We start from the raw sequence: 24,560 nt of genomic DNA on the forward strand, positions 1-24,560 counted from the left end.
CAAATGGACAAAACCAAAGGAAGACCATGTCATTTAGTCTTCAATCTCCATCTATCTCTGAGCATCTCTATTAAATAATTAATTCTCTTTCCAGTAAAAACTGGTAATGCAGCCAACCCAGTTCATTTAATTGCTTACCTTATTCTTTCTCTTTCGTCGAAATCTCAGAAGTTCTTTGTGTTGTCTGGATACAAAATTTACAGCTGCATATTCCAGAAGTGCTGAAAACACGAAAAGGAGGCACACGGCCATCCAAATGTCAATAGCTTTGACGTAGGAAACCTGGCCGAGGGAGAAAGAGAGAGCGAGGAAATTGACTTGGACGGTTACGTCCATGGATAGCAGGACTGAATGTCTGATTCTAAATTATACTATTTATATATTAGTTTGAAAAAAAGGGAATGACACTGATTTTTTTACCGAATAAAAATTTTTCAGGAATTAATTCTGCAAGTTTGTATATTAGTCATACATTAAAACGTGTACTTTTTGCAAACTTTTTCAAATGAGGCATTAGACCATGCACATAACCAGGTAGCATAGTAGAATGCTTGAGAAGTGCAAAGTAACATTGAAATATACATCATGCTGTGGACCTTTCATATTTTCTCCACTAAAATATATGTTTTATTTTGAAATAACTTTACCCTTACAAACATGTTGCAAGAACAGTAAAAAAACTCCCAGGTTCCCCCCTGTGAATACTTGGCCACAGGTATCTATTTATATCTATATTATCTATGTCTGTATCTTTATCTATACATATATCTGTATGTTTCTATATGTACATCTATATTCTCCATAACTGTAGCTATATCTATATCTATCTGCATGTCCTTCCCTGAACTATTTGAGTATAGTTTGCAGACATGATGCCCCATTACTGTTAAGTATTTATGTGGATTTTCTAAGAGAAAAGGATACTCTCCTACATAATCCTAGTACGCCCAACCAAAACAAGAGATGAACATTAATAAAATACTAACATCTAACCCAAAAACCCCATTCCTATTTCACCAATTGTCCTAATAATGCACTTTTTTGCAGAAAAATATTGTTTTCTTCCAGTCCAGGAAAACAACGTTTTAAAAGCAGGTGTTGAAATAGCAGCAGACTCGGAGACTCCAAGAAGGGACTAGTGGTTACCAAAGGGGAGGGGTGTGGGAGGGCAGGTGGGGAGGGAGAAGGGGATTGAGGGGTGTTATGTTTAGTACACATGGTGTGGGGATAACGGGGAGAACAGTGTAGCACAGAGAAGGCACATAGTGGATTTGTGGCATCTTACTACACTGATGGGCAGTGACTGCATTGGGGTGTGGGTGGGGACTTAATAATATGGGTAAATGTAGTAACCACATTGTTCTTTCATGTGAAACCTTCATAAGAGTGTATATCAATAATACCTTAATAAAAAAATCTAATAAAAAACAAAACAAAACAGGTGTTGATGTGGAATGAAGCTGAAATTGAAAGAGCAAAATGAACTCCCTGTAGGACTCTAGGCAGTGAATCACACAGCTCAGGGCTTTACAGGCTTTGACATCTATTGTCCTGCTGGGCCGCCTCCCACAGCAAAGTCCTCTTGATGTCATGGCCATACTGATCATGAGCCTCCAGCCCTTAGTAAATGAATGACACTTTGAACACATTATTTATTTTCCACATAAAGCTTTCCATTTTAAGAAATGAAATGTAACAGAGAATAATAATATAGCAGAGCTGCATTATTTCCAAAGTGATGGACTTGACCCATCCTTCCGGTCACCAGATAAGATAAGTGCAATAAAAAAGGCGAAGGGATTTCGAAAGGTCACTGAGTTATCTTTGACTTCTGCTTCAGTTATGAGTTTTACCATCATCTCTTCTAGAGGATGTGACTCTTATGTTTAGCATTTAAAGGCCACTATAAAATCTAGATGCCTCTGGACATGTTTCTCAGGTGTATGCTGTTAGTTACTGGCATTTCTTAATATATTATCTTTTTTGACCTGCTCAGTTAAGGTTAAATTAGATTTGTGACTTCTCTCTCCTCTGCGTGTTTGTACTGAGGTTTTGTATTTCTACCACATCATCTTTATGTTAACCATATTCTTCCTTTTTCCCTTTTTCTCTGAGGGATAAGACCTTCATTTGTAACTTCAAACAGGAATCAAGAAGACAAACAAAGCCTGTTAGCTACTTTTCAGCACTGATTTGGGACCAAAGTCTTTATTCCACTGTGAAAGGGGAACTTACAACCATTTTTATCTGTCGGGAAGGTTCATGGTATGATTCAGTAGAAGGAGTTCAAGACATTATTTATATAAAATTCTCTCCAAGTTGCATATACATATTTTGTTTTAAAATTTAGTTTGATGCCAAAACCACAGTATCATGTCATTTCAAAAACTTTTTAAACTTCGTGATATGATTATATACTTTTTCCTAATTGTATCATCAGATTTAAGAATTGACGCAGTGGCTCTGTCATTATGTCAACTACAGAGGACATGCTCAATAATTATGAATATTCTGCATAATGAGATCTAATAAGTCTAGTAAATGTAGAGCTAGAGAGAGTCATCAATTTCTATTCTTCTTCTTATAGGACCCACCTCTGCTTAGAAATGATCTGTTTAGAGATGATAAATACAACACTAATAAAATTAGATATTCATATGCATTGCGTCTTGTGATCTTAACAAAAAGAGAAAGGAATAAATTATTATTTTATTTTCTGTGCCTTTTTTCCTTTTTTCTTTTCCCTGAGTGAATGTAATATGGACCCAAACTATCAGTATGTCCAGTGAAAATTTTTGAAAAACTAAATATATTGCTCTCATCAAATATTGTATTATAAAGTTATGATATATTAAATTTTTTGTCACATGAATACATTAAAATGAATCCACTTGCATTGTATTTGTACGGAACTTGATTGGTTTTGGTTGACCGTATATTGAATAGATATTAGAATACAGTATTTAAGCCATGAGAACCAAAACATTACTGACAGGAACAGTCACTGATTGACATATTAATAGGAAAGTGTGATTACCATGCAGAGCCCTCCCCCCATTTTCTATTACTGCTCACATTTACTACTTATTCTCCTTGAGAAATGCAGGGTAATTTTTTGACAGTGAGAACAAATTTTTTGAGAAGACTGAAAGCTAATTAGATAAGAACACAATAGCGAGTACAAAACCTTCATTTTCTCATCCCCTGTCTTTTCAGTGTCCTCTGACATACACATCTCTGTGTGCCCACAGCATATCCAAGGAAATCCTGTGCCCATGGTTCAATGTACATTTTCTAGCTCTTGTAATCACTTCCATAGTTGGCATTTTTATGAAAGATACAAACTTAACATGAAAGCTATCTTTCCTATGTTTTCTAATACCTTTATCTTTTCTAGTTCAATATCTTTATACTGTAAGGTAGATATATACAATAATTAAATTCCTTTTCATTTATTTGATTCTCAGGGGAAAAAATATGGTTCCACATAAGTAAAGAAGAATTCAATTGAGGTTTTGCATTCTTTCTACAAACAGATGAAAAAAAATAAGTAATAGGCTCTTGCTTTTCAAGCTAAGAGGAAGTACTAACTGAATGGTTAAAAACTCACGTTATCTTTAAATATCTGCATATTTTCTCACTAAACACATATTTTGTACTGATTAAAGCTCTGAGGATAGAAATGCGTGAAAGATGTCTTTTCCTCTCAAAAAGCTACTCATGGAGTGTTTCACAGACAAATTGAATGGGGGAAAACAAAGTGAGTGGAAATTATTCATGATGAAGAGCTTTTAGTGCAGTATTTCCAATTTTCATAAGCTTTAGATTTCTGAATTTCTCTTAAATGTTTAACTTATTAGCCACCTTTGAAATTTCAAGTGTTTCTTATTTTCTAACCTTTGGTAGCTCTGTTCTGAATGAGACAGCCATCGCGGAGGGGCAGAGGGCAGAATGCCGAGGAGGGTCTTCCACGGATTCCTCCGCCTTGAATCTTTCCACCCCTTTTCCCCCACTTCTTTTCCTGAGAATTCACTAACATGGCCGAGACTAGTCTAAGAAAGGAGACAAAAGTCCTAACAAAGCATTCTTCCTGCGGTTGATAAGCTGATTTATTGACAGTCCTCTTCTCCGTCCTCTCCAAGGCTACCCCATGGGTGGAGTACATTCACCCACCCCCTGTGACTTACAGGATGGGAACGGAAGTGACTGTGCGCCCGTCCTGAGCACAGGCATTACATGTTTCTGCCTGCCTTTCTGCTTTCCTGCAACTTCCACGGAAAGGGCACATTGCCGGTCGTGGCCATGTGATTGATCTGCAGGCCCCAAAAACGGGAAGACTAAAGGGAACAGACCAGAATCTGGGTGCCCCTCGTCAGAACTTTGGAAGTTGTGACTTTGTGACAATTCCACGTGGTTGTCTCACTTATAAACGTCTCATAGCGAGCATGCTCAACCACAGATCAAGCACCTCCCTCCACTTCCTCATCAGTTAACTATGACCACCACTTGCCCAGTCACTCACCCTAATGCCACCTTTAACTCCCGCCTTTCCTGTAATCTTCAATGTCCAATTCTTAAGCAAATCTATTTCACTTCCAAATCCATTTTCCCAAAAACATTTGCATCTTTCTAAATTCACCCTCTCCCCTCCTCTTCAGTTGCTCCCAGTCCAGCCAGACGCTCATCTGCTCGGGTCTATAATGGTTTGCTTAGTAATGTCTCTGCTTGTACTTGTACCACTTCGATCTGGTCTTCTCAACCCCAAATAGAAGATCAACCCCAAATAAGCTTGCCTTTCACCAACATCTACAAAGCCCTCCATAGCATGGCTCCATGCACACCCCCACTTGTTCTCACTCAGCTCCAAGCACACAGCGTTGGGAAGTGTTACTAAAGTGAAACAACTTTGAAAAATTGCTGGCAATAGAATGCACCCTCACCCTCTTCTGGCCACCCGATGTGGCGTTGCAGAAGGCCAAATAGCTCCCCGTTCCAAGAAATGAGTCACAGGAGTGTTCTTGCTTTGGGCTATCGCATGCTTGATTTATTACGACACTGCAGGGGCCAATACAGCAGGAAAGAGCACAGGGGAATGTCTGCTTTATAGTTCTCAAGATGCTGGCTGAAGAATATTCTGAGCCTTATTTGACTGATTTTCAAGCTCCTTCGCGTCCTACAGGGGATGTATTGGCACAAAGCCTGGACAGAACACTAAGCAATTACCATAAATTAATGATTTACTGTTTCTTCCTCCTATGTCTGATAATCCCCTATTATTTCCCTGAGTTTAATTTTGTTTTCCTATTTCCTGGATTTTACCAGTAGGAGAATGGTGGAAGTTTCAGTGGCAAGATGTTCGGGCATCCAAGGGGTGTTTTGTGAGGTTGAGAATAGCAGGTCAGAAGGTGTATGGTTTAGACATCTGTTCCCAAATGCAAGTGTGGACTCCCCCCTCTTGTTTTTGTGGCCCCCCAAAATCCCAGAATCAGAATTGCATTTTTCAAGAGACTCTCTATTCTTTTCAATAGTCTCATCGAATACATCAATTCTTGTAGTTAATTCTGATTCTTTGGTGTCTGCCTTCCTGAATTCTAAGGTACACAATTGAATACACTCAACTTTCTGTTCCTTAGCTACCACAAAGCCTACGATAATATGCTCCCCTTCCCTTAAGATGCCACTTTGCTAATCAGTTCTTCTTTGTGGGTCAGAATTAAATGTTACCACATTTCCAGGGTCATTCTGTCTACATTCTGAGAGAGAGAGATGCTTTGTATGCATTTATGTGTATAATTGAACTCATGGTTGAAAATGTATTCCTTTCCTGATCTTTCCTATTTCTTAAGGAAAAGTATGAAGTGTTCCCAGACCTTTCTTTTCCTTTTTTAAAAAAACCTGTGTCTACATTCTGTTTTCAAATTTATTGCTTTCTTTATTTCTGCTTCCTCCATTCAGACCTCCATTCTCTCCCAGTTCTGCCTTGATCTCTGTATCCAAATGCCTTCATGATGTGCTGCATAGAAGCTGTACATAAATGGAGCGTTGTGCTTTCTTCTTTCTGGTTGATAGCCTACAGAATAAATGAACCTTCATTCCTGTTTAACTCATGAGGAAAATCAATGAGTAAACTATCAATTTCCTTTACAAATTGACTATTGAACATCAACTATTTCTCAGACCCCTCAAAACATTTATATATCTATAAATAAGCACTGAGACTTATTAGTTTAATCTTATAAGCAGATATATAATTGTCACTTGGGAAATTTTATAAAACTCTAGTTGATAGATAGGGATCATTTTGAAAATACAATGAAATGTTAGTAAAAGCAGACTTTATTTTGAAAAGCAACCACTAAATCTTAGCAAGTCGAAATGAGTATTTTGTCAAGTCCTTCCTAAGCTAAGTACTTTTTAAGTGATAAAATGTCCTGTTATCAACTTTTATTTAGACACTTTAATCCAATAAATTGAATCAGAATGCAATTCATAGTAAGGGCTAAGGGATCTAGGACAGTAGATTATAATTAGCACTGTAGGGAGATAGCATTAAATGCACAAGAAAAGTTAATATAATTTTATTATATCTACATCATTGTAATAAAAATAAGAGTGAAGCTCGTTGGAAGCTAGACAAGATTAACTAATTTAGATGGAAATTTCTTTCTTAGAAGTCATTTAGGAGAAGAGAATAATTTTTTATTGCTGTGCTGCTAAATAGGTGAAAAGAGCTTCTTGTGTTTTATCTCAGTATGTCTTGTGAAAAGAAATATTGGGTCTTTAACAAACCTCAGAAAGCAGTTTATTTTAATTCTGGCAGCTGAGCATGGACTAAAATCATGGTATTAGATAAACTTTCCTCTTTACTGACCTATCGTTACTTAAAAGGCAGAGGCGGGGAAACACACAAAAATAACAAATGTTGTATTTGGCTCAGGGTGTAGCCCTGGCTACTCCCATACAATATTTGTAGGAGTGTAATGGTATTCATTTTTCTGGAGGGAAATTAGGCAATAAATATCAGTGTATGCAGCTATCAGTACAGCAATTCCAGATCTAATTTATACTAAGAAAATAACATAAAATGTATGTAAAGCTATATACACATATATATGTGTGCATATATACATATATACACACATTTATATTCATGTATGTAACCTTCATTATGTAAATGCTGATTACTGTGGTAGTCCTAATAGTAAGTATATAATTATAGCACATCCATACCATGGAGTACGGGGCCACCACTTAAAGTTACTGTATAGATTTAATTTACACACATTTGAGAGATTTCTAAATGCTTCAAGTCTATAGATAAAAAAATCTATAGTGTATGAGTTTTATTGATGTTTAAATAATTGGGGTTCATAACACGAACCATGAAGAGAAGATATCATTGATTTGCAGAATGTTTTGTCTTTATCTATTTCTGTGTTTTACATGTTTTTCTGCCTTGGTTATACATTCCTTTAGAAATTGGTAGGGAGTAATAAATAGTAAAATAGTAAAAAGATCTGGTAAAAACTGACAATATATATATATATACACATATATAGGGATTTGTGCCAATACACGTACACGTCCATTTCCTACACTTACCTTGGGTAGGGAAGCCCGTGACCCTGAACTCTGTGTGGTCATAGTCAGCACAGTGGTTATTCCCAAGGCCACCCGGGCTGGAGCGGCGTCCATGTTGATCCAGAAGGAAACCCAAGATAGAATGACGATCAGAAGGCTGGGAATGTACATCTGGATCAGATAGTATCCCATTTGTCGTTCAAGGTGAAACCGCACTTCTATACATGTAAACTTCCCTAATTGGTTGTAAAATAAATGCAACAATTGGTAAAAAATAAGTCTTTGTTATGGCATCAGATGTCATAATTTTTTTGCAAAATTTTGTCCTAAAATTTCCCATTACAATGAAAAGAGATCCTAAACCACAGAAGCAAATTGATTTCTGGAAAATATGTTTTTGTTATTTTTCTGCTAGCATTTAGAAGCAAAACAATAAGACAGACTACGTTTCAAGAAATAGTATGCAATCCTATTATGTCACATTTGATTAGTACTTCATACTTGTGAAAGTGCTCAAAGATCTATTATTTCACTTGTTTCCAACAATTACTTCTGAGACAGGAGAAATGTGCGTCTATTATTTATATTGTGTTGTCTGTGATTGACAATTAAAAGTGTCCTGACTGAGATGGACCAAGCAAAAAAGAAAAGAGAACCAAACTGCTAAAAGCAGGAATAAAAGAGGGAACAATATTATTGATCTCAGAGAAATTAAAAATATTATATGGAAATACTATGAATAACTGTATGTCAAGAAGGTGAGTGACTTAGATGAAATGGACAAACACACAGAATGGCACCTCACAAAATCTGAATAGACCAATAAAAAATAGAGGAGAGGTTGAATTACTAACTTCAAAATGTCACACAAAGGAAAACTCAAGACCAGAAACCTTCACTGGTGAATTTCATTAAACATTTAAAGAAAAATTAATAACAGTTCTTCATAAACTCTTTCAGCATAGAAAGCAGAGAACATTTTCTAACTCGTTCAGTGAGCTCAATATTACCCTGATACTAATACCAGACAATGACATCACAGAAAAAAAGAAGAGCTAATATCTTTTATGAATGTAAATGCAAAATCCCCAGCAAAATACTAGGAAAGTAAATCCAGCAACATATAAAAAGGACTATACACTGTAACCCACTAGAATTTATCATGGAATGCATGCATATTTGCTTTGACATTCAAAGATTGATTGATATAACACACTATATAAATGGAATAAAGACAAGAACAATATGATCATCTCAATAGATGCAAAGCATTTGTCAAAAATCCAGTGGCCTTTCAAGACAAACACTCAGCAAAGCAGAGACAAAAGGGAATTTCCTCAACCTGATAATGCAATAGCCAACATTATACTTAATGGTGAAAAACTGAACATGTTCCCGCTAAGTTCTGGAACAAAGCAAAATGTCTTCCTTGCCGCTTCTATTAAACATTGTACTGGGAGGTTCTAACCAGGATAATTAGGCAAACAAAAGGCATTTAGATTGAAAAGGAAGTGACAAAATCATCTCTATAAGGGCAGAACATTGCCCTGCACATAGAAAATACTAAAGAATTCACTAAAAATTTACTTGTACAGCTGAGTTCAGTGAGGTTACAGGATATAATATCAGCACAAAAATCAACTGCATTTCTATATACTAGCAATGAATAATCCAAAAATTAAATTGAGAAAACAATTCCATTTATAATGGAACCAAATAGGATTAAATGCTTGGAAATAAATGTAACAAATGAAGTGTAAGAATTCTACACTAAAAAATAACAAATGTAGTTGAACAAAATAAAAAGAAGATTGAAACAAGCAGAAAGCCATTCAGCAGTCATCAGAAGACTTGATATGGTTAAACTGCTGTGCTTCATTTATCACTCTACAAAGACCTTCCAATATCTATCAAATATTGGAAATTATATCAAATATAATTGGCTTTTAGGCTGAAATTGACAAGCTGCTCTTAAAATAATGATGGAACTTCAAAGCACCCAGAATAACCAAAATAATCTTAAGGGAAAAAAAAGGACAAATTTGGTGGACTCGCACTTCCCAATGTCAAGACTTGCTACAAATCAACAGTGATCACAAAGTGTGGTACTGTCTAAAGTATACACAGATCACTAGAATAGAACTGATGGTCCAGAAATGATCATTTCAGCTCAAGTGATTTTCAACAAGGACTAAGACTATTCAACACAGAAGGAATGGTCTCTGCAACAAACGGTGCAGGGAGAAGGCTGTGCTCACATACCTAAGGATGAATTTCAAGCCCTATCTCATACCTTACTCAAAACGGATCAATGACCTGAATATAATAGCTGAAACTACAAAAATCTTAGAAGAAAGCAGAGGAGTAAATCTTTGTGGCCTTTAATGAGGCAATGATTTCTTAAATACAATACCAAGATCACAAGCAATAAAAGAAAACAAAAAGAGAGAGAAATCTGGATTCCTCAAAATTAAAAGCTTTTGTGCTTCAAATGCCACCACTAGGGAAGTAAAAGCACAATGTACAAAATGGTAGAAAGTTATGTAAATCAATAACAAAAAGGCAAATTACCCAACTAGGAACTGAACAAAGGAATTAAACATCTTTTGCCAAAGAATATATGCAAATGTCAATGCACACTTGAAAAGATGGTCATCATCAGCCATCAGGGAAACATGAATCAAAAACACAACGAGAGTTCACCTCCTGCCCACAAGAGTGTGTATAATAAAAAAGATGGATAACAGGGGTTGGTTAGGATGTGGAGAAACTGGAATCCTCATTCATTGCTGGAAGGATTGTAAAATGATACATTCACTTTGAAGAATAGGTTTGCAGTTCTTTAAAATGTGAAACAGATTCACCATATAATCCAGGGTTCCATTCCTGACTATATACCTGAGAGATATGACGTATATCCAAACAAAAATTTGTATGTGAGTGTTTGTAAGTGGCCCAAAGTTGGAAATACCCCAAGCAGCTAACAAATGGTGAGTTAATAAAAAAGGTGGAATATTCATACATGGAGTAACATTCAGCAATGATAAGGAATGAAGTATTGAAGCAAGTATCTCAGAGATGAATCTCAAAAACATGCTGAGCGAGAAGGTGGTCACTGTAGTGCTAACACTGTATTGTACAATTGAAACTTGCCAAGAGAGAACTTAACACACACACACAAAGGGTAAATGTGTAAGGTGACAGATGTGTTAATTAACTAGCAGGAGGAATCCTTTCACAGTGTATACATACATCGAATCATGCCCTTGCACACTAATTACCTTACAACTTTATGTCAAATATATTTCAATAAAACTGGGGTTGGGAAGACATTCCTCCTGATACAGAGCTAAAAGAAAGTTTCCTGTTAGAGCAAACCTGCTCCTCCCAGTCAGGCTGTAACAGACTCACGTGTACAGACAAATTTTCCATGTTCAGATCCCCTCTTTATATATTATGTTACTGAAAAAATATTACTGTGCATCTATGCACTTTAGTAGACCCCAAGAATATGTAAATATAAAGAATAGATATGATCCTTGGTCTACAAAGTTATGGTAATGAGGGAAAGAGACAATACATAAGTAAACATATAAATTAAAGAGACAATTTCAGGCAATAAAAGCAGGGAGTGGGCGGGGGATTTGGGTGTCTGACATAAGCTTGCTGCAGAGAATTATTTGAGGAGTCAGCACTGAGCCATCCAAAGATGTGAGAGGATTAGGTTCGGCATACTTCGGGGAAAGTGGCTTCTGTGCAGAAGGAAGAGCAAGCGCAGGGCCCTGGAACAGGAGCGAGTGTGGTGCATGTAGGAGAGCGAGGCACACGGCCGGACTGCAGTGTGAGGGGCTGAGAGGTGGGGGAGGGTTCTGGAAAGAGAGGCAAAGGACACCACCCCGTCCGGGGCCCTTTGTTACAGCAGCGCACGAGACTGGTCCACCACCCTAAACCAACTCTAGGGGTTTTTTAGCATTTCTCTAAAAGTTGCTTATCGCGGCTTCTGTCCCCAAAGGGGTCCAGCAAAGGCCCTGGTACTGGCCTGCCTGCCCTTTATCTTTGTGCTGAGATGGTAACCTTGAACTCCCTCCTAATTTACATACCACTTTCACATCGAGTTAAGGACAGGGCAGTGACTTTTTCACCAGATACTGTGAATGGATTAAGGAGATTAAAAAGATTAGAGACCTTGTATAGTGAAAGTTCAGATCACAGCTCTGGAAAATGCTGAGCCCAGCAGGAATCAGTTACTGTAATGAAAGATAAGAGCAGGAGCTGATGTTAGTGGGAAGCCACGTGCTACCCGCACTGGGGCGATGCCTCGATTGTGAGCAGTTCAGTGGCCTTTGTAGGACTAGGTTAGGGAGCCAGAAGAGGTAGGGGAACAGCCCGACCCGCTGAGAGCTGTGAACAGATCCCAAGAATGTCCAAATACTCCATCGAGCTCCTCAATCTGTATTCTTGCGGCTGGTATCTGACATCTGACCTGAGGCAAAAGGCTGCTGTCAGCATGAGTAGGTGCTTAAGTTACAATACCTTGAAATGCATGAAATTGTGGCCAAAAGAAAGCATAGGCAAGTGAAGCATTTTTTTTTTAAAGTAGTTTCTTTCACTTTGGTAGCAAACACAATGTTTACTGCCCAGGATGTGTGAAAAAAATACCCTTTATTGCTCATGTAGAAATTAAAATAACTTTTTTTTGAGACATCATTACTATGTAACTATGGGCTTTTGCCAAATCTTTTTTTTTTTTACTACAATGGAACAGCAAGCATTTCTTTGGTCCCATACAAACCAATTCGAGAGCCAACATGCAACAAGAAGCATCCGTATGTTTCAAATGAATCCATTTTTGACTATATGACTATGAAAAGCACTGAGCTACCAACAGTTAAAATCAGTAGCCCAACACCATAATTAAGAAACATCTGAATATCGTAAAACCACAAGCCGTAAGAGCGATGAAGACTCAATGCCTACCTGTGTTGTAATGCTTAGTGCAATATCTCAAATCTTTCTCTTCTTTCAACAGAAACTGGGGCAGAGTGAGTCCTTCCGCCACTTGTACAGGCGCCTCATCTTGCCATTCAAAAGTGAGGTCGTTCATTGTGTACCCAACTAGGCAAAACACAGTGCAAACAGGAATAGCACAGAAGGCATTCAAAGAAATGAAATTAAAAACAAACACACTTGCCCAGTTCACCCAGCGGGAAGAAACCAGCTTAACTCTGTTAATTGGGTCAGACATCGCACAATTCTGTCTCACAAAAGTCAGTTGTCATCTATCCATGTGGAAGACTCATCAAACTATGTAAGAAAATGTGGTAGGCTGATAAAAAGTGCAACGGGGAACGTCGCAGCTTTAAAGGTCGTGCATCTGCATCCCATCCTTGGGCTGGGCAGTTGCTGGATTAATTCAACAGTTCACTTTGGTGCCACGCCGTCAGATTTCCCCTCGCCTTCTGTCAAATTATTCAAGACTCTTTTGATAGAAGCTGAACTTGTCACCAGCTAAGATACGACTTAAACTGTAACATCCATGGGGGAAAAGTACCAGAGCTGAAGCCTTTCTTGATTTAACCATTTTTCTATTTTAGTTCATGGCATCTATTTCTGTGTTCCAAGTCCCCAAATAGGAAAAGTGGTATTTTAAATGGAAATGTCAGCTACTCGGAGAAAATCAGAACGCAAAGCAAATCCACAAGGGGTAGTTTGTGGAGAAGGGAACTCTCGCACATGCGATCGGCAGATTCAGGACAGAATCAACTAATGCGTTTGGCGCTAAGTCAGCGCGCTTCAGCAAATCACATTTCCATGTATCTCTAAGAGAGGTATCTAAGAAAGCAGAATTTTATCTTTCTCATCCCTTTGAGTGAGAAGCTGCTGAAATGTATACTTGAAAGCTGTTACGGAGAGGGAGTCAACGGTGAATGGGATCAGACAGTTGTCACAACGCACGACTACCGTGCACGTAGGACGAGAGGAGTCATGGGCCGGCCGCTGAACTAAGTCAAGTCTGGTCAGACAAAGGAAGCAGAAGCTCTAGGTCCACGAAGCAGCAAGCAAGGGAAGCTGTCCCGAGTAATTTCTCCCGGACACTTGCAAGCAAAAGGCTCTGTGTGTGATCAGAAAAGGCTGGCGTGGAGCAGGTTCGGCTGACCAGAGCAATGGGCAGGGAAGGGAACTGATCCCCCTGCGCTCCCACTGCATGTGGGAAAGGAACTGCCAGGAAGAGCAGCATCTCATCTTGCTGTGGACGTAGTGACTACAGCCAGATTCCCACCCGCTCCCACCTGACCCTTGCCTACCGAGCATCATCCACTCCACTGGCTGTGGGGATGATAGCAGCGGGGACACCGGTGATGAGAGGACCTCTTTAGATGGTCTGGGATTCTGCTGTCAAAGTTTTAGCAGCAGGGCATCCATGGGGTGGCTCGTTATGGAGCAAGTATTGTTTGATAGAGTTTGTAAAGTCACTAGACTGAAGGGGGCATGTCTGAATCTGGCTCCAGAATAGACAAAGGACCCTCAGGTCTCTGCTTTAGATCTTTGAATTTAGCACAGCAAGGACTGATGCTCAACTTACACTGGAATAGATTTCACTGAACCTTGCAACTAATAATTTATTTTCTAATGATAGAAAGCTGTTGTTTTTATTCATAAGCCCTTTGATATATCCACTATAAATACCATTTTGCCTAGAGGGAAAATAGATGCACATTTCTCAAGGATCAAAAGATGGTGAAGTAGGCATCATTTCTTACCTGCTTCCAGGTAAGACATGGACCCTCTTCTGCCATACCTATAATCACTAAAGACAAACCATGTGAGATTTGTCCCTATATAGACAGATGAGCGGAAAAATGAACTGAAAGCTCATTTTGTTACTACACACACTCTGAAGTTTTCTTAGGATCTTCTGTGGAAAGAAACTAGCCCTCTGAAATTTTCTCAGACAGGTTTTTGTTCATCTATAATACCGTTTACCAGTAGTATATTTAGCCTGCTCTTGTGTTAAAAACCCATTCACACTAAATGATTTAGGTATGAGCATTTCATAATCAAACTATGCTTCTTCATTACGCCATAAACTATTCAAGTTTGAAACCAGGAGAAAAAGAATGAATTGGCATATTTAGAGGGTAATTCTTTTACTCTGAGTAATTTACTGAATGTTCAAGGAAAATAACTAAGTGGTAATTTGCCTCATTAAACTTTCAAACATAATTTTAAAAAAAGAAATACTCTTCTACACAGTTCAAATGGTTTAGCATCCTTATGCTTTTGCTTAGCAGACCTTTATACAAATCTGAGAATGTTAAGGAACAGACTGGCTAATGAGATCAAAGTTGTGAGTTGAATTGCCTTGTACCCCAATAAACTTTAGGGAACATAGACATTAACCCTAACATCAGCCAACAATGTCATGTAGTAGCTACAGTGCAACACGTAAGCAAATGGCCTAGTGAAACCAACACTTGTTTCTTCAACAAGTATTTATTGAGTAGCAAGCTCTATGTAAGGATCCTGGTGGACATCAGGGAATGTGAGGTATTATTTCCCAGTAGAAAATAAGTGGCATGGGAGAGGATCAAAGTCCTATGTGCATTCAGAGATGAGATCTATGATATACCCTTAGGACCTTGAAAAAGGCAGTCCTGCAAAGAAAGACTGTGAGAGAAGGTGAGACACTCATGCCAAAAAGAAAAGAAAAGTAAATACAGTTAGTTGCAAGAAACTGCAAATTCCCAGGGCTTATAATAGGAATAGCAATAGCTTCATTTGTCTAGAACTAATTTGCACAAAGGAGCATATGGGATGAAAAGAGAAATTAATGTAAGACTGTGTAAAGTCTACATTCCAGGTTGAAACTTAGATTTTTTAAATTCCCTGTGAGCAATGATGAACAATTGGAATCTTTCGAGCAGAGGAGTGACGTGACAGAAATTATGCTTTAGAATCGTTATTCTAGCAGGATCCTGTCCTGGGGCGCACAAGGTCCAAGCTGCTTCTATGAGCCAAAGGTGTCATTGACCCTTTTTACTGTGTGGGCATTTTTGCCCAGGTGGTGAAGAAACAATGGTGGGTGCCATTTCTGGTGCTTTACCATAATTAAAGATGGCGCCCAACTGTGCTGGTGGTTACTGTGCTCTTCACTGACAGATTTTGCAGTACAAATAATGCCACTTTTGTTGAAGAATATCTTTGATTCTGGATGAAGCAGTAACAATTATACATTTATTAAATTTGACTCATATAAGGTCCTTTTAATGTTGTGTGTGTCAAAATGGCAAGTATGTATAAGGTACTTCAGTTAAATCGTTACTATGATGATTCTTTTGAGGAAAAGCACTGGTGTGAATGATCTGCAAGTTAAACCAGCTGGGTGTGTTTGTTTTTTTTTCATGAAACACCATTTTTACTCAAAAGAAAAAAATGACTGGCGAACTGATTCTTAAATGTGACAGACTGTTTTCTCAAAAGTAAAGGAAGTGGCCCTATCACGTTGAGTGAAAATAACTGACAGTGTTTGTTGTCGATGGTAGTTGAATTTTCAAGTCAGAATTAGAATTTGGGGAAAAATTGTTTTCCCAATATTTAAATATTTTTGGATGCACTCATTGGCAATATTAACAAATATGACCTTTCAGTTTTGCACAATGACATGCATCAAAGTCTGAATGATCTTAACTCTTTAATGTTTTGCCAATGATCAATGCATGATATGAAAATCATTCATAGGTAAAAGATCCACTCAAAATGCAAGAGAGACAAATGGGTTTTGACTTGGAAGAATATGAAGAGTCTGTTGATATGGTTTCCAATCTCACATTGCAACTAACCTTTAAGAAGCCGCCACCTTCAGAAACCGAAGGGTTTTCTGCATGTTGCAGAATTTCCTTCTTTTTAAGGCTGGGTCGTATTGCACTGTATATGTGAACCACCTTTTCCTTATCCATTCATCTGTCAGTGGGTATTTAGATTATTTCCTCATCTGGAATGTGGTTAGCAGTGCTGCAATGAACACCATAGTGCTGGTATTTTTTCAAGATTCTGATTTTAATTCTTTGGGAGAAAATATCTAGAAGTGGGATTACTGGATCATATGGTAATTCTATTTATAATTTTTTGCCACAACATGGATGAACCTCGATGAGATTATGCTAAGTGAAATAAGCCAGCTATAAAAGACAAATACTCCATGATCTCACTTATGTGAAGTATATAAAATAGTAGATTTGCAGAATCAAAGAGTTTCATGATGACTGCCAGGGTCTGGAGGGAGGGGAAATGGGTTTCTAATCAACGGGCATAAAGTCTTAATCAAGCAAGATGAATAAGCCGTACAACACTGTACTTACAGCCAACAATAATGTATTGTTAAAATTTTGTTTTAACACTTAAAAATTTGTTCTCAGGTTGGATCTCATGCTAAGTATTCTTACCACAATAAAATACTAATTTCTTTTGGTATCATTCATGTACAATTACATGAGCAACATTATGGTTACTAGACTCCCCCCATCATCAAGTCCCCCCCCCATACCCCATTACAGTCACTGTCCGTCAGCGTAGTAAGATGCTATAGAGTCACTACTTGTCTTCTCTGTGTTGCACAGCTCTCCCCGTGCCCCCACACACACCATGTGTGCTAATCATAATGCCCCTTTTTAAAAATATTAATTAAAAAAATATATATTTACTCGCATTCTTGAAGAGGTAACGAAAAAAGAAACCTCTTCTTTTTTGGCAATAGTCCATCAGAAAAAAAGACAAAGGTAATATTTTAGGAAATCATTTTATCAACATTGGGAATTAATTAAATGTCTATTTAAGGGAAAACAAGAAGTTAAGGAAATTTTCAGTTTCAAGACAGGTAGCTACGCCACAGTCTTTTCTTATATTGCACGTGATTGGAGCAGCTTCTCTGACCGTCTTATAAAATACTTTCCCTCCAGCCAGCGTGCCTCACTCTGTTCTTGAAATACTGTTTCCCCAGAACTTACCTTTCTTGAGCAGAGCTGCTATGGACCATATAGAGAGTAATCTGAATGCTTTAAAACCTACAAGCATCTATTTATTTTATTATTTGGCAACACTCTTACATTGTAATAAATCCTAGCAGCAACAGGCTAAAAGAAAGTTCAATATTTACTGAAAATAAGCGCCAAATTTCCATTCACAAAGTTTATGGTGAATGTGCAAATTGAACAAAACGTTGTTTATCTACACCGTCCACATAAAAGCCACAAGATACCAATGAGTGAAAACATGTCAGCATCTATTTTGAAAGTTGTAGCCCTTTTAAGAGTACTACACTAAAATAATATTTGGTATGTGCGTGTGCAAGGGCAACATTAATGTATTGCTCTCTAAAAAATAAGTTTTTATTTAAATCAAATGATTTTTTTCTGAGTTAATTTCACTCTTTTTTTGATTTTAAGTTTTCTTGGAAAAGTGCATAACAGGAAATTTGGAAGCAATTAAATGAGGTTAGGTTTGTTTGAGTATCCATGTCCTGCTTCAAAGAGAAAATTGATTAAGGGAATTTTAAATGAGTTTAATTTTTAAATCCAATTCTGTAATCAAAGTAAAACTTTTGGAATTGCATTTGTTGAAGATGAACTACGTGATGTCATTGTAAATTCTATTGTGCAGGCTCTCTTAAATTCATTTAAAAAGTTCAACATTGAAAATAAATGTCACTTGCTTGTGATGATCTGAATATTTTTTGGAACTTGGCATTGTGGTAAAAACTATGTTCTTACTGAATTAAGAAATCTATGGAGCTACAATATTCTTAGAATTAGTTATGATGCATATATGACTTATTTTAAATAGATAAATTGTTAACCTTCTACAGTTGAAGAGAAGCCACAGTTGTTAAAAATTACAATGTTTTTATATGAACTATAGTTGCTAAGAACTATAGTTAAGAATAACTGAACTATAATTTTTTGTGTGTGACAGCTGATGTTGAATTAGAATTATATTTAATCATGGTACAAAATGCTTTCTTTACTGCTTCTTATTAATTTTTGTTACTAGTTTAGACATTTGTGGAAGTACTTTGCTACTCAGATTATATATTCTGCAATGGCATTGAACTTCTGGTAAATAGGGTCTCTAAATTTTGGTTGCATTTGGCCCAAATCAGTTGACATAATCAAATTATTTTATGAATGCAGTGCTAACGTTTTAGATTCTGAAGTTTTTTAGCAAATAACAATTACAAAAATGAGGTTTCTAAACAGGAACACATTGAGATTAATCTTTACAATAGAAAGGCGGAAATAATGGAATCTTAAATGCTGTACAATATTTATTTTCTTAATTTGATAACTGTGCTTTGAATATCTTAGTTTATGGGAAGATCATATTAATAGACTGCTCATTTTTAACTGGACAACTTATATTGAAGTGGAATAAAATAAAGGAGGCATATTTTCCAGCACCTAAATTAGGCAAAAATTTAAAAAGATTCCTAAGTAGAAGCAACTAATTTGACTGAGTTTTGTGACATAAACATATTTATTGATAAAAAGTACTTATTCAAGACAAAGACAATTTCTGTAAGAATACATGGGTTAAAATAGTTACCTATCTCAATACAAAAAAAGTTAAATTAAGCTGTGAAATTATCAAGTATTTTAACTATCTCAACTATATAGAGAATATATTCTCAATCAAAAAAATATAGTCTGTACAACTGGGTCAACTGACAGTACCAACAATTCCAAATTTAGTATTAAATCTGCAACTTTAAAAATGATTCCAGATTATTTTGCTTTGCTTTGATATACCTGCATATATTTCTTTAGGAAATATTATATTTAAAAAAATAGTTTAGAACTATTTTATTCATCTGCTAATATTACAAAATACCTACCATTTAATAAATAGGTATTACAAAATAATTTAAATTTCTGTGGGGCCTTCCTCTATTCTCTCAAGTGTCCCCATTTTGATGTTTAACTATCTGGTCACTGTGAAGATAAGGTGGAATGTAAGCGCCCTCGAGGCAGTGAGGGAAAAGGAGCAGAGGAGGCTTGGATCACCCTGGCCTGCTGGTCCTTTCCACCCTCGCTTGCGGGAAGTTTGGCCTTTCATCTGAGGGCTGCACCCTCGCATCCAGCCAAGTCTGACGCTGGTAAAGTTTATGGTCAGTTCTCCTGGCATCCCTGTGTTTTCCTTCATTGTCACACAGGACACATCAGTAGTGGTGGTGTTTCAGCCGTCCCCTCCGGCTAGCTCTGATCCCCACTTAAGTAGCCTTCAGCCTTTGTTAAGAGATCTTTCTACGCTCTCCAGATAATAGGACATGGAAGCTACTTTACTATAACGCCTCTGGTGGGTCAGCTGGAAATCGAGATGCCCAGCTACTTTATGTGTTCACAGACTGTATGGGGACGTCAGATCTCTCCCAGGTTATATGACAGCTATAAAAAACAGAGCAAGTTCTTAGCTTATCTACCACCCTCCTACCAGTCTTCTGTCAGCCACCTACCTATGTCTCTAAATATGCCACACTGATATATGTGGTGTCTCATGGCTGCCTATGTTGGCTGGGGCCACCCTGCAAGGTGGTCCCATCTCAGAACTCTTGGAAGGGAATGGGACATAAACAAATGGTTTCCCAAATCTCTCTAACCTTTCTGAAGCTTTTATCATTTTCTCATACTGCCCTCCTTGTCCACTGAATCCCAAACGAGGCTCCCCAAAGCCCCAGACAGACCCTCCCCACCTGCCCCTCCTCTGAGTGTTCCTCATTCCCTTGGGAAGAACCACCTTTTCCTCATTTGGTCCCTGGGAATTCTCCCTTTATTCCGTTTTGCTGTCTTTCCTGCCCTGTGGTTTTATCTGCTCTAAGCAGTTCCATCCCTTCTCACCTTTGGGCAGCTAAGATTACAACCTTTTCAATATAGAATTAGGAAATGGATTTATACCATTTAAAATTAATACGAATCAACTTTTCATTCTCAATGTTATCAAAATATATGCATAGTAATGAGCTTACAAAGAAATGCCAAACTAAATAATTAAGCATTACTGACAGAGAAGAAGATTACAGTCCGGACAGAGACATGGGGGGTCTTGGGCAGGCCGACTCATTACTGGGAAAATGTTATCCTCCCATAATTGACCTATAATATCAATGTGATTTAAATGAAAGTACTAAGGTAATTGTCAACTGGAAATTAATCTGAAGTAGAAAAGTATATACACAGCAAAAGCAACTTGAAAAATAAAAAGTAAAGGCAAAAACTGCTCAGCAGAGGACAGAATACACACATAAAGCTACAATGTGAAAATGGCTATAGGCACAGAACCCCTGCACCAGCGAGACTGGCCACACAGAACAGAGTCCAGAACCAGATCTACGCATGGAAATTTAAGGTAAAAATGACCTTTCAAATCAACATGGAGAAAACTTTAATAAATAACAAATGGGAAAAAGGTCTATCCACTTAGAAAAAGAATTACACAAAAATAAAATCTACATAAACTTAAAATGTAAGCCCAACTGACGCTATCAAATTTCTAGGTTAACTTACATGAAATACGTTTGTATATTTGGTATAGAAGGCATCATTCATTCAGAAAAAGGCAGATTTAGCTATACATATACACATACATAGTTAAAACCCTCTGTACTACTGTCGCTCTGAGGGAAGGGTGGTCCTGGCCTGGGGTGAGTTCTCCACGACCTGATTAAATCCACGGAGCACAAGGGGAGGAGCGGGTTGGGAGAAACGCTTGTATTTCTTACAGTCACTAGCCAGGTCTGGCCCCGTCTGTGCTCTCTGGCCTTAGCACGGAATCTCCTTCCCCCGCCACCCCTTCCGGGAGGACTTACACAGCAGGTCCTTGGTGACTGGCAAACGCCAGACCAATTATGCACCAGGAACAAAGGGAAGGAGACAATGGATGTTTTCTTTCCACCTCTTGCCCCAGATGAACAGAAGACTCTGAAATATCCATTGGTATGTGAATGGACTAAGGCCAGGCAGGAGATTCTGGGAATTCTACCATTTACCCCACAACTATGAAAGATCCAAAGCTAAAATATCAACAACATATGTAAAATAAAACATATAAATAAAAATGAAAACATAATCCTATGTAAATAATCAGAAAAGGTTTAAACAGGCAATATTCAGAAGAACCAGAAAGAATCATTAAGAATACAGACAAAAGAAAGCTCGGCCTCTGGGATGTGGTGGTCCAGGGGATGCAACTTGACACCCAACACATTAGACAACAACTTCGAATCGAAGTAAAATGGCAATGTCAGGATGTCTGATGCCAAATATTACTTTGAAATTTTCTGTATTTTTATGTGTGAAATGTCTTTCTGTATTTATAATCATACATACAGTATGTGTGTCTACACATGCACAGCAAAAGGTCCTGAGGCAAAGTTGACGGCGACTGACACTAGTGAGGGCTCATCGTTGAGTTGAAGCTGAAGATGCTTCATGTTTTTCAGCTTCTGTTGTTTGGTTTTTCTAGTACAAACTTGCCGATTTTGAAACGATTGTTCAAATGTGTTATATTATCATTTTAAAAAATCAAATAATCTTGATCATGAAAATAGTAGCTTAAAAGACCACAGAAGAAGAAAAAAAAGGTTACTGTTTAACATTTTCTGCCATGGGGAGTACATTCAAATTTTTTTATTCAAAGGGAGAATGTGGTCTGAGAATAAATTTAAGTTCCACATAAGTTTGAAATGTATTAATAAATTAAAGACTCACATTTCATTTTAAAAGTCAACTAGAATCATATTTGGCCCGGCTCTCTCAGTTGAAGAAGTGGAGAGAGAGGGAGAGAGAGAGATTTCTGGGTTTGACCCAGCTTTCAAATGCTTATGTTCTGGACTAGCAGCTGGAATTTTTAAAAATCAAAGGAAGAGAATGCTCACACTTGGCACATGCTTGCTGACTATTGCCAGGAGAAATATTACTAAAGTAAATTTTATTGAACTGACAAGGAACAGCTGCTATGTCAAAATGTATTTAACTAAAACCTTTTTATTTATAATTTGTGCACTTAATTTGAATAATCTTACCACAAACCAGGTTGCTATACATGGTTTCCTTAAGTTCTTGGACTCCTAAATTATCTTCTTAGTAATTACACTTTCTCTAAAACTGCCTGGTCTAACTAGCCTATCACCTTTACCCTCTTAGTACTTTGCTTACATTTCTCTTTGAAGACCCACACATTTTATTATCAACCATAGATTTAACCCTTCTCCCTTTTTCTCTTAGGATAATGGTGGAAATACAATTTGTAACTCCTAACAGCTCTTCCTAAAACACAATCAAACTGATAACATTCACGTGTCTCAAAACTTCACAAAACTACCACACATTGAACATACAGTGTTTTAAAGTGCTTATGAGAAATCTCAACTAAACTTTGAAAAGGACCTGGTCCTGAGCCCATTTTAATGAGGAAAAGGGATGTGGTTGGCTGGCTTTCTGCCTGAGGAGAGGTTTTAAAATGGCTCTGCCTGACTACCTCTTTGGAATTAACTCCGGACTGTGGTCCAACATTCTGTCTGCCTACCAGAAGGCTGAAGGTTCAGGTCTGTTCAAATGTATGAAATAATCCATTTAATTCATAGACCCAAATTATAACAAACAGACTCTGCGAGCCAGCATCATCAGCTCGGCAATCTCCAAAGGTTGTACAATGTTTTGAGCAGAGACTAGAAGTCACTATAATAATCTTGGGACAAATCTCAGAGTGTTTTGGATGCCTGATATTTCAGTATGACTAGTTTATAAGAACCAAAATCTAGGCTGGTCCTAGAGAAGGAAGCTATACACGATGTTAGCAAGGAGATTGACTTCAGATTCTTATTTCCAGAAGTATTTGAAGAGTGTCATTCTGAAATGGAGATTTTAACGTAACTGGATAAATTACTGGAGAATAATCCTATACATTTTGATTTTGATTTCTTTTCAAGGTGAAATATCATAAAATGTCTCTTACTGCAACACAAATTCATGGAAGTACTTGAGAGAAAGCAGTTAGCATTATGGTGATTAACAGATTTCAAAGACTGGCATTCACAAAGAATGCATAATATAACAAAAATCAATGCAGGTTTGCTTTGACAGGAATCCATATGTTAGTATAAATTATTTATTATTTTATAAGTTTCCATGTGAATAAGAAACATTATTCCTTTCAGGTCTCATAGCACTTACATATTTTTTCTGTCAATTAGTATCTTTTTATTTATTATTAAAACTTTAAACAAAAAAGAATACTATCAAATGAGGCAAATGATAGATGATGTTTAATATGCAGCAAAAGCCTATGAGAAAGCATTTCAATCTAAAATGGAACCAGAGGGTATGAAATTGACAGTCTCACACATATGCCCTCAGAAGAATGAGATTTAAGAACCAAGAGACTGATTTCTCATAAATGCCTGATTTACAGAAGATGGAGACTTATGTTCTGATCAATGAATGTCTGCCAAGAATCTCTCCTTGTTTTCAAGCCAAGAACTGCCTGCTTGGAGTCTGGCTGAATTTTCTCCTCTTTGCACCCCTTGCCCAAAAATACAGCCCACCCCAAACCATCAATGGGCTTGCCTATAGCAATAGCACGCATTTCCCCAATTGCAATTCCTCTGCTATTCCCAAGTAAGTTCCATTTCTGGTCATTTGATCTTGGTGCAGTTTACCTCTTTATCGAGGTTGACACCATTACATCAAATATATATCTAAGATGAAGATGATATTTGTGCAGAAAAGTATGTGAAAAATGGAAAATGAACCATTTTGTTATTCTGTTCCAACTCCAAATAATCAAACTGCATAGCAAAATCAGTGTTGACTCCAAATAAAATAGGTTTATAAGAACCTTACCATGTTGTTGTGAGAGTGCCTGTAGTAATAAAATTCCACTTAAGTTAGTATGTTTCCAAAGGGGATTTCCTTTAAACAGAAGCATGACAC

At 37.4% G+C, this 24,560-nt stretch overlaps 1 protein-coding gene across 2 annotated transcripts in view; it reads right to left on the minus strand.

Moving 5' to 3' along the window:
- The window catches only part of GLRA3 (glycine receptor alpha 3), a 135,359-nt gene that overhangs the window by 22,023 nt on the left and 88,776 nt on the right, over window positions 1-24,560 (minus strand). For both annotated transcript variants that reach the window (XM_036889135.2, XM_036889134.2), the window contains exons 6-8: window positions 12,559-12,696; window positions 7,603-7,817; window positions 139-282 (exon numbers count right to left, since the gene is read on the minus strand). In XM_036889135.2, coding sequence (XP_036745030.1) covers window positions 139-282; window positions 7,603-7,817; window positions 12,559-12,696 — 497 coding nt within the window. The remainder of the gene's footprint in view (window positions 1-138; window positions 283-7,602; window positions 7,818-12,558; window positions 12,697-24,560) is intronic.

This window comes from Manis pentadactyla, chromosome 1 (genome assembly GCF_030020395.1).
Source record: "Manis pentadactyla isolate mManPen7 chromosome 1, mManPen7.hap1, whole genome shotgun sequence".
NCBI classification, from domain to species: Eukaryota; Metazoa; Chordata; class Mammalia; order Pholidota; family Manidae; genus Manis; species Manis pentadactyla.